This window comes from Mobula hypostoma, chromosome 5 (genome assembly GCF_963921235.1).
Source record: "Mobula hypostoma chromosome 5, sMobHyp1.1, whole genome shotgun sequence".
NCBI classification, from domain to species: Eukaryota; Metazoa; Chordata; class Chondrichthyes; order Myliobatiformes; family Myliobatidae; genus Mobula; species Mobula hypostoma.
Window position 1 is genome coordinate 186,415,800 of NC_086101.1, and position 10,947 is coordinate 186,426,746.

Below are 10,947 nucleotides of genomic sequence, written 5' to 3' on the forward strand. Positions count from 1 at the left end.
TTTTAGAGCACTGAATGCAACCACACAGCACAGGCTCTTAGGCACACAATGTTATGCTGACCTTTTAGCCTACCTTAAGATAAATCTAAATCTTCCCTCCTACATACCCTCCATTTTTCTATCATTCATGTGCCACCTTAAATGTCCCTGATTTATCTGCCTCCACCACCATCCCTGGCAGGTGTTTCATGCACCCAACACTCTGTGTATAAAGAACTTACACACTCTGTGTATAGAGACAATGGCTGTACTTTATTAGGAGTTTGAAGCGATTTAGCATGTTAACAAATACACTCAAAATCCTCTATAGTTGTACCATGGAGAGCATTCTGACAGGCTGCATCACTGTCTGGTATGGAGGGGCTACTGCACAGGACCAAAAAAAAGCTCCATCTTGGGCACTAGCCTACAAAGTACCCAGGACTTCGTTAGGGCGCGGTGTCTCAGAAGGGCAGCGCCGTTATTAAAGACCTCCAGCACCCAGGGCATGCACTTTTCTCACTGTTACCATCAGGTAGGAGATACAGAAGCCTGAAGGCACATAGTCAGTGATTCAGGAACAGCTTCTTCCCCTCTGCCATCTTATTCCTAAATGGACTTTGAAGCTTTGGACACTACCTCACTTTTTTAATATACAGTATTTCTGTTTTTGCACATTTTTTAATAATCTATGCAATATACGTAATTGATTTACTTGTTTATTTCTTATGTTTTATTTTACTTATTATTATTATTATTTTTCTCTCTCTGCTAGATTATGTATTGCATTGAGCTGCTGCTGCTAAGTTAACAAATTTCACGTCACATACCGGTGATAATAAACCTGATTCTGATTCTGACATCCCTTTGAACTTTCCTCCAATCACCTTGTATCCACCCCTAGTGCCTGACACCTGAAGACTTGGATGAATACAGCCTAACGTTCCTTCGCCATTTCATGCCTTCAATGGGTGGGTTAGGGGTTGTGCTGGAAACAGTCAAAAGATAGGTCAGGTAATGCACTTTTCTGCATGAATTGAAGACTCTCTGGGAGTGTTCTTGTGACATAGTAATTGACAACCAGTACTCTAGTACTCTGGCAAATATGAGATTCATCTATTGAAATTGACCTTTGATGATGAAGGCTATTGGGTGGTTTTCTTGCTTCCTTACAGAAGGAAAAGAAAAGTTTTCTGAAACTCCTATCTGGCGCATCTACGAAGCGGAAGTCTCGCCCTTCGCCTCCGTCCTCACCTACATTAGAATCTGAACAGGCTGCTTCAGAGACAGTGCTACAGGGGGCTGTGGGGCCTGAGGTCTCTGCAGGCGTAAACCACAACAGAGCTGGGTCCTGCCCTGTAGACACAGAAACTATAGGAGCCATGTTTGAAACACTCCATCGGAAGACTGCTTCCTTGGACTCTGGTGTCCCCATCGCCCCTCCTCCAAGGCAACCTTGTTCATCCATGGGTTCAGTTCAGTTGGAATCCAAATCCATACCATGCGAAAGGTAATGTTTCAGCCTTGTTTCCCTACAATCATCTCCTGAAGTTGACAGCTAAACAAAAATTGTGTATTCTCTATTTGACCAACTCGTCTTGCATAAAATACTTGTCTAAGAATATCTCCTCACCCTCTTCATTACCACTCTCGCCCTCTAACCCTCTCCTCCCCCTCGACTTTCTTCACCCTCATTTCTACCACACCCCTGTATCTCTGTCTCTCTCCCTCCCTTGTGTGCCTTTCTCTTTCTCTGTGTCGCTGTCTGTCTCTCTCTCTCTATCTATCTCTTTCTGTCTCTGTTTCTCTCCACCTTCCCCCACTCTATCACCAGCACTCCTCTCTTTTCTGGTAAACCTCAAGCAACAGAACAATTCTGCAGAGCTCATAAATTATTAACAAAATGACTCTGGCATTTCTGTTAAGTCCTTGTGCTGGATTGCATTTATTAGTTTGGAGAAACCCATTTTGAACTGTAAATTATTAACGGTGTTGCTGTTACAAATTTACCAAATGTGCTCTGTGCAAACTGAAAACTCTACTTTGAAATTTTTGCCCAAAATATTTTACTGCAATAGTGGCAGCCTGTGTGAATACATTGGCTCTGAAGCCTGCTTGATCATGTGTCCTGCTCCTCCACTGACTGCGGGACACTGGCTCAAATCTTAAAGTAGTATTTGAATGTCTCCAAAGTTCAAAGAAAATTTATTATCAAAGTATATGTACAGTATGTCACCATATACTACCCTGAAGTCATTTTCTTGTGGGCATTCACAGTAAATGCAAAGAAACACGAATCAATGAAAAACTGCATGCAAAAGACAACAAATTGTGCATATGAAAAAGAAAAAAAAACAAAACGATAATATATAAATTTTGATAACATGAATTGTAGAGTCCTTGGAAGTGAGTGAAGTTAACCATGCTGGTTCAGGAGCCTGATTGTTGAGAGGTAATAACTTCCTGAACTTGGGTGGTGTCGGACCTAAGGCTGATGCACTGGTGGCAGCAGTGAGAAGAGAGCATGGCCTGGATGGTGAGGGTCCCTGATGATGGATACCGCTTTTCTCTGACGGTGCTCTTTGTAGAAGTGCTCAATAGTGGGAGAAGACTTTACCCGTGACGGACTGGGCTGTATCCACTACTTTTTGTAGGCTTTTCCTTTCAAGTGCATCGGCGTTTCCATACCAAGCCATGTGCTGCAAACATGAACTGGCTGGCTTGGAACAAGGACATAAATGACCTGTAATACTCAGTAAATCAGTCAGCACAAACAGAGAGGGAAACAGTTTGCATTCCTGTCCAATGACTTTTCACGTGAATTCCACTCATCCTGCTGAATATTCCATATGGTTTCAGAACTACTATTCCCATTCTGGTTATTCTCTCACCCTTTCTCTTCTCCTCACCTACCTATCACCTCCCTCTGGTTCCCCTCCTTCCCTTACTCCCATGGTCTACTGGCATGGCTTATTGAACTGGTGTTGAACTTATGCAACGAAGTAAAGAGATTTACAGGAACTCCTTTTTATAATGTTATTTACAAATGATTTAGTTCAAAGTTCTTTACAATGGGAAAAAGTACAAATATAAAAATAAAAGAGTGATGTTAGCTAAAAGCAAGGTGAAATAAATAGGTTTTGAGCTAGCATTTAGAAGTGTCAACTGTGTCTGTATCCCTTATAGTTTTAGGCATTGAAACTGTTTAGGATTGTAGTTCAAAAAAGGCGACCTGCCAATTATCTTTTGTGGGAGATTGTTTAAATTTAAGAGACCAACAAAGAAGATCTGAGAGCCTGAAAAGGATTATAAAACAAATGTGATTCTGTGATGCACTCCGGACCCTGCCTGTCATCTCCCGTGCCTCCACCTCCTCTCTCCACACTTAGTCCTTACTCAGGGTTTCGATCCAAAATGGCCACAGACTCCCTTCTGCAACAATATGAAGAGATTTCCGCCAACCCTTTTTGTGTCTATTATTTCCTGTGACTCCATATCCATAAGCATAAGACATAGGAGCAGAATTAGGCCATCTGGCTCAGCGAGTCTACTCCACTATTCCATCATGGCCCATTTATTACCCCTCTCAACTCCATTGACCTGCCTTCTTGTAACCTTTGACACCCTGATTAACCAAGAACTTATCAACTTTCACCTTAAATATACCCACTGACTTGGCTTGCATAGCCATCTGTGGCAACAAATTCCACAGATTCAGCAGCCTCTAGCTAAAGAAATATTTCCTCATCTCTGTTCTAAATGTACGTCCCTCAATTCTGAGGCTGTGCCCTCTGGTCCTGAACTCACTCACTATAGGAAACATTCTCTTCACATCCACTCTATGTAGGCCTTTCAATATTTGATAGGTTGTAATGAGATCCCTATCATTCTCCTAAACTCCAGCGAGTACAGGCCCAGAGCTATCAAACACTCCTCATATGTTAATCCTTTCATCCCTGGAATCATTCTTCTGAAACTCCTCTGGACCCCCTCCAATGCCAGCACATTTTTTCTCAGATAGAGGCCCAAAACTGCTCACCATTTTCCAAGTGTAGTTAATTCCTTATAAAGCTTCAGAATTACATGCTTGCTTTTGTATTCTGGTCCTCTTGAAGTGCATGCTAACATTGCATTTGCATTTATTACCTGCAAGTTAACATTTAGGGAATCCTGCATGAGGAGTCTTAAGTCTTTCAGCACCTCTAATTTTTGAATTTTCTCCCCAGTTAGAAAATAGTATGTGATTTTATTCCTTCAGCCAAAGTGTGCGACCATACCCCTACCTTTCCCTCCATCTATCTTCGTATCATCTACAAACTTGGCCATAAAGCCATCAATTCCTTCATCCGAATCATTGACATACAACGTAAAAAGAAGACTCTGACTGACTCCCAACACCGACTCCTGTGGCATACCACTAGTTATTGGCAGCCAACCAGAAAAAGCCTCCTTTATTCCCACTCTTTGCCTCCTGCCAGTCAGCCAATACTCTATCCAAGTTTGTATCTTTCCTGAAATGCCAGGGGTTCTTATCTTTTAAGCAGCTCCATGTGCGGCACCTCATTAAATGCCTTCTGAAAATCCAAATAAGCAACATCCATTGACTCTCTTTTGTTTATCTGACCTGTTACTTCCTCGAACAATTCCAACAGATTTGTCAGGCAAGATTTCCCCTCTAGAAAACAATGCTGACTTCAGGTATTTTTATTATCTTTTCTCCAAGTATCCTGAAACCGCATCCTAAGTTATCGACCTCAACATCTTTCTAACTACTGATGTCAGACTAACCAGCTTATAATTTCCAGTCTTCTGCATCCCTCTCTTCTTAAAGGGTGGATTAACATTTGCAATTTTCCAGTCCACAGGTACCATTCCAGAATCTAGTGATTCTTGAAGTGCCTCTACAATCTCTTTAGCTACCTCTTTCAGAACTCTGGGGGGCAGTCGATTGGGTCCAGGTGACTAATCAACCTTCATGCTTTTCAGCTTTCCAAGTATCTTCTCTTTTGTAATAACAATGACATTCACTTCTGACCCCCGACACTCTAACATATCTGCATTCTGCTTGTGTCTCCACTCTGTCCACTCTCCGTACTTCGTCCTGGCTCAGGGTTTCAATCCAAAATGCATACAATTTCTTTCTCCTACTGAGTGCCTCTGACATTTTGTTGGTCCAGATTCCAGTGCCTGCAGCCTTGTGTGTCTCTAAAGAGAAATCATTTGGCCCTTTCACACCTGTGGGAATGTTTCAAAGTGCATAGCCCCATTCCTGAGTGCTGGTAAAACAGGTAACAATTCTACTTTAGAAAGAAAATTATATAAATATGCTTCGTGGCTTAGAAACTGCTTCCACCGCGGTTTCCAGTTAACAGTAAGCATTTTGGATCCTAACCAATCCTCTGCGCGCGCGTGCACACACACACACACACACACACGCACGTCTCCTAGTACCTCTTTTTGTACTGTAGGCATTATGTTTAAGTATACATCCTCTGCTTGTTTCAGACTGTTGAAACAGCAAAAAAAAACATTTTCCAATCCAAAAAACTAGCACACACAAAATGCTGGAGGCTGAGATCTTTCATCAGGACTGAGGGGAGTCTCAGCCTGAAAAGTTGAGTGTTAATTCCCCCATCATAGACGCTGCCTGATCTGCTGAGTTCCTCCAGCATTTTATCTGTTTTGTTCCAGATTTACAGCATCTGCAGAATCACTGGTGTTTAGTCATTTTAATTTGGTGGAAGTCCAATCAGAACAGTAGCAGGATGTCTTCATCTCCATGATAATACAGAGGAACATGAGTCAGGTGCTCAGTGGGATATGGAGGTTCACGTCAGCAGGACCTGCAATCAGAAGTGGACGTGATAGTTCCTCTGTTGTATGAAGCCTGTGCTAAACTCCATCTGGAGTGCAGCATTTGGCAGCACAAGAGATGTAGCAAAGAAAATTCCCTCACCCCTCCCCTCTTCTTCTATTCCTCACACTGGTCTCTTACCTCTTATCACCTGTGTATCTTCTCCCCCTGGGTCCCCTCCTCCTTCCCTTTCTCCCAATGGTCCACTCTCCTAACAGATTCCTTCCTCTCCAGCCTTTTATTTTCCTAACCCACCTGACTTCACCTAACAACTAACCTCTTTCCCCTCCCCCAACCTTTTTATTAAAGCAACTTCCCCCTTCATATCCCAGGTTTTGACAGAAACGTCCACTGTTTATTTCCACAGATTCTGCCTGACCTGCTGAATTCCTCCAGCATTTTGTGTGTGTTGCTTTGGATTTCCAGCATCTGCAGACATCCTTGTGTTTAAGATTTAGCAGATGCTGGAAATCCTGAGCAACACACAAATAGCTTGAGAAATTCAGCATGTCAGGCAGCATCTTTGGAGGGGAATAAGCTGTCAACGCTTTGGCCAGAAACCCTTCATCGGGACCAAAAAGAAAGGGGGCAGAAGCTAGAATATGAGGGTGGGAAGGGAAGAAGTATAACCTGGCAGGTGAGAGGGAGGAGGATGATGCGGGAATCTGGGAGGTGATTCATGGAAGAAGTAAAAGGCTGACGAAGAAGGAATCTGATAGGAGAGGGAAGTGGACCATGGGAGAAAGGGAAGGAGGAGGGGAACCAGGGGAAGATAATGGGCAGGTGAGAAAGGTTGAGAAGGTAACCAGAATGGGGAATAGTAAAAGAGAGAAAGAGGGAAGAGAGAGCAATTACTGTAAGTTTTGCCTTCTAAGCTATATTGACTTTGGAGTGGGTAAACTTGAAATTATTAGAATAATAGTGGAGCTTAAATTCTCAAGCCAGACTTTATAAACTTGGCCTCTGTTCCCGTGGACATGAGAGGAAAAGTAGCTAATATGTCAAAAAGATTTGACGGTGTGTGTAAATAGAGAAACTCCTTCGGCAGCGGAATCCAGGAAGGGATTTCAACTCTGGCCACTTTGGAGTGGTTTGAGGACGCATTTGGATAGTGGAACCAGAAAGTGACTTTGAATGGCCTGACCTCATAGCTAAGCACCTCATGTTCTTGTCTGCATCCTTGGCTTTGGCTTAGAAGTCTGTGGACATGAAGTCATAATCCAGGCTGACCCTCTAGAGCAGGACTGTAGGAGGACATTACTGGCACAGTTACCATCCTTCAGGTGGGACATTTATCTCAGACCTCAGCCTCAAGATGGGAGGAGAATGGGGTTAAGAGGGATAATAAATCAGCCATGATGGAATGGTAGAGCAGACTTGATGGACCAAATGGCGTAATTCTGCTCCCAAGTCTTACAGTCTTAATAACCTTCAAACCACAAATTGAAGAACAAAAAATATATCTGGGTTATCTTTTATTCCTTCAATAACATCACTGGATTATTTTGCTGTTCATCCAACCTTCCTGTCCTCTTGAATACAGACTTTATGTCCACAGAATATTTTGAACTCGATTATGCCCATTATGTGAATAAGCCGTTGTTCTTTTAGTAATTTTTGAATGTATCTTTTGTATTGGAAAGACTTTGATGCTGTTTAGTTACAAAGAAAAGACTGCATCATGTACACTCAGTGGCCACTTTAGTAGGTACACCAGCTTATTAATACAAATATTTAATCAGTCGACCGTGTAGCAGCAGCTCACTGCAAACATGGTCAACTGTGTAACATCAGAGTGGGGAAAAATGTGCTGAAAATGACTGTGACCATGCAATGATTGTTGGTGCCAGACGGTGTGGCTTGAGTATCTCAAAACTGCTCATCTCCTGGGGCTTTCATGCATGTCATTTCTGCAAAAAAAAAAATAAAAATCTAGTGAGTGGCACTAGATAAAAAATAAAATAAGTAAAGGTGAAAAAAATAGCCTTACTTGTCAGATGTACATTGAAACAGATGGTGAAATACACGTTGGGGATGTGCTGGGTGCAGCCCTCAAGCTTCACCATGCTTCCGGTACCAACATAACATGTCCACAACTTACTAACCCTGACTTGTATACCTTCTGGAATGTGGGAGGGAATTTGAGTGCCCAGAGGAAACTGTTGACTGGTACTGTGAAGTGATTGCACTAACCGCTACACTACTGTGACACTACCTCCATCCCCCAATGCTTCCCTAGCTACTCTAACTAAAGAAGCATCCCTGTACCATCTTCCTGTGCTGTGCTTGGCAGAACAGGTTTGAGCTCAGTCCAGTGGCTGGGGCCTGTCTAATAATATCCTCTTCTTTTCGACCAGGTACAGAGTTGTTGTATCCTACCCTCCGCAGAGTGAGGCTGAGCTGGAACTAAAAGACGGCGACATTGTGTTTGTACACAAGAAGCGTGAGGACGGTTGGTTCAAAGGCACCCTGCAGCGGAACGGCAAAACGGGGCTCTTCCCCGGCAGCTTTGTGGAGAGCATCTGAGGCGATCCACAGAGCACACGCATGCCACCTGCACCCAAGCAGTTCATGAAGCACACGCGGCAGTCTAATCGGCAGTGTATCCCACCGTGGCAGCAGTAGTGCTTTATAACAGCAGAAGGCATCAGCTCTTTGGACATTTTACTTTCGAGTTCCTGGACGTACAAGATGTGCATGTCAGGGAGCCACTCACTGTAGGGCCGTTCGTGAGATTCAGTCCGTGCCTTTCACCATTACTTGCTGTTTCTTTAGTGAATCTAGGCAGATTAATAGTTTGGCACGGACTAGAGAAGAGGACGGGCCTGTTTTGTGCTGCAGCATTCTATGACACTATGAATCAAGACAGACTCTGGCAACCATCATGAAATCAACTGTTTACAAAGAAGCTGTAATTAAGGACAAAACTTTGTAACTTATTGGATTAGATTTTTTATATAGTCTTTGATCATTATGTAAAGTGAAAGTTCTATAATGTCAAGTGTTGAAAGTTGTGATAATTTATAAGTGTTATTGTCCGAGAGGGGGAGCTGGATTTTCTCCTCGTGACTCAGTTTGACGTAGTACCTCTTCTACACAAAACACCCTTTATCTCCATTGCTGATCGCTGGCTTAGTAAGTTTAGAAGGAGCCTCACTGAGGGCTTGTGCAACGTTGTGCGGTGGATTCATGTTTAGCGGTGACGTAGGTGGGAGCTAATGTCAGCCTGTAGTGTAAGTGGTAGCAGATTGTGAATCGTTGTACGGGTGGCTCCATGGTGTTAGGAAAATCACAAGTGGGAAACAGAGATGATGGTGTAAAACTTAAGGTGAATGAGGGGATCTTCTCCACTCTGTAAAATTCTTAAATCCCCAGCCATTGTCAAAGCATGGTTCAGTGTGACCAGAGCCACAGTGGTTTGCACAAGATAAGTAGATGGTATGGAGTGCCACCTTGGCCAAAACACTGCAGAAGTGTTGGGCATTCTGGTTTAACTCATACATTGGACTTAGACACAGCAAATCAGTAACCCTCATTCCTTCCCTTGACAATGTGCATGATGCTCATATTCAAAATGGCTACATTTACTGTTTCTTAACTTGTCCAGGGTTCAGGCCAAAAATTGGGAATATTAATCCCCGTTTGGTTGACCTTTTTCTCTGATTAGGATATCTGTGTAATCTTGGGGCTAACCCCCTCCTCCAAGTCGATCTAGTTTTAGATACAAGTTGCACCTGTCACCATTTCCTTCACGGATCTTAAACCTGCAGCATGGCACTCGGGAGAGCGGTAAGACATCTAGTATCATGGTAGTACTCTATCCAGTGAGTTGACAATTTTGAGTCAAGCGCCTTTTGTACAGCCTCCACCACGGGTGGACACACAGCATCCTGAGAAATTATGGCATTAGAGGCAATCATTCCTTGTGCATGCACAGGAAAAAAACTGCATTTGAATGAAATTAAAGGAGTAATCATTGCATATCTAAATAGACTATTTAAATGTCTGAAATCATCAGTGCTGGAGGACTGGTCATCAGTGTTTCCTGCAGCAGATTTCAAGTGCTGTCTTGACGAATCTGGCATTGGATATAATATTCTTCCAAAACAAAATTACAGGGGAGCACTCAGAATAGAAGGGCGTCTCCTTAGAATAGAGATGAGGAGGAATTTCTTTAGCCAGAGGGTGATAAATCTGTGGAATTCATTGCCACAGACAGATGTGGAAGGCAAGTCATAAAGCGGAGGTTGATAGGTTCTTGATTAGTAAGGGCGTCAAAGGTTACGGGGAGAAGGCAGAAGAACGGGGTTGAGAGATAATCTGGAATGGCAGAGCAGACTCAATGGACTGAATTCTGCTCCTTTGCCTTATGGTTTTAATGCATCAAAACCCAGAATGTAGGATTTTTCAAAACTAAAAACATGAGCTAATGGCTTTGTCTTGACATGTCTATCTCATAAATAAAGCACAGCCACTTAGTATCTACTGTTGATGCACTTTCCATTCACTCAGTCTGTTTGTCCTCTGATAATGGTGTCTCTCTGCGTCTGATGTTATTACAAGTATACACAAACAAGCCATTATGTCATGTCCAGTTTAATCTATTCTAGTGCACATTTTGCTTGCTTTCGATTTAGAGCCCTGGATTGTTATTATTTGAGCAGCGTATATTTTGATTTTAAGGGACTGCTGAATCAGGAAAACTAGAAGTAACTACAGTTCCATAATATTCATAACTTGCTCAATTGATTCTTCAGAAGATCAGCTGTATTTGTCACGTGTAAATTGAAACATACAGTTAAGTGCTTTGCTTACGTCAATGACCAACACAGTCTGAGGGTGTGCTGGGGACAGTCCACAAGTGTCACCACTTTCCTGGTGCCTACATAGTATGCCCATAACTTACCAACCATAACTGTGGGTGGTAACAGGGTGGCATGGTAGCACTGGGGCTATTACAGTGCATCACATCCTCAGTGATTCGATTTGATGCAAATGATGCATTTCACCATATATTTTGATGTACACATGACAAATAACTCTCATCTCTAATTTTTCCTAACCGTACATCTTTGAAAACAAAACACCCAGAGGAAATCCAGGTGGTCACGGGA

At 42.8% G+C, this 10,947-nt stretch overlaps 1 protein-coding gene across 1 annotated transcript in view; it reads left to right on the forward strand.

The window, feature by feature from the left end:
- Nucleotides 1-10,387, forward strand: part of sh3rf1 (SH3 domain containing ring finger 1) — a 191,397-nt gene extending 181,010 nt beyond the window's left edge. The window contains exons 11-12 of the mRNA XM_063049504.1: nt 1,155-1,489; nt 8,191-10,387. Of these exons, the coding sequence (XP_062905574.1) occupies nt 1,155-1,489; nt 8,191-8,359 (504 nt within the window). The 3' untranslated portion in view covers nt 8,360-10,387. The remainder of the gene's footprint in view (nt 1-1,154; nt 1,490-8,190) is intronic.
- Nucleotides 10,388-10,947: the final 560 nt, after the last annotated feature.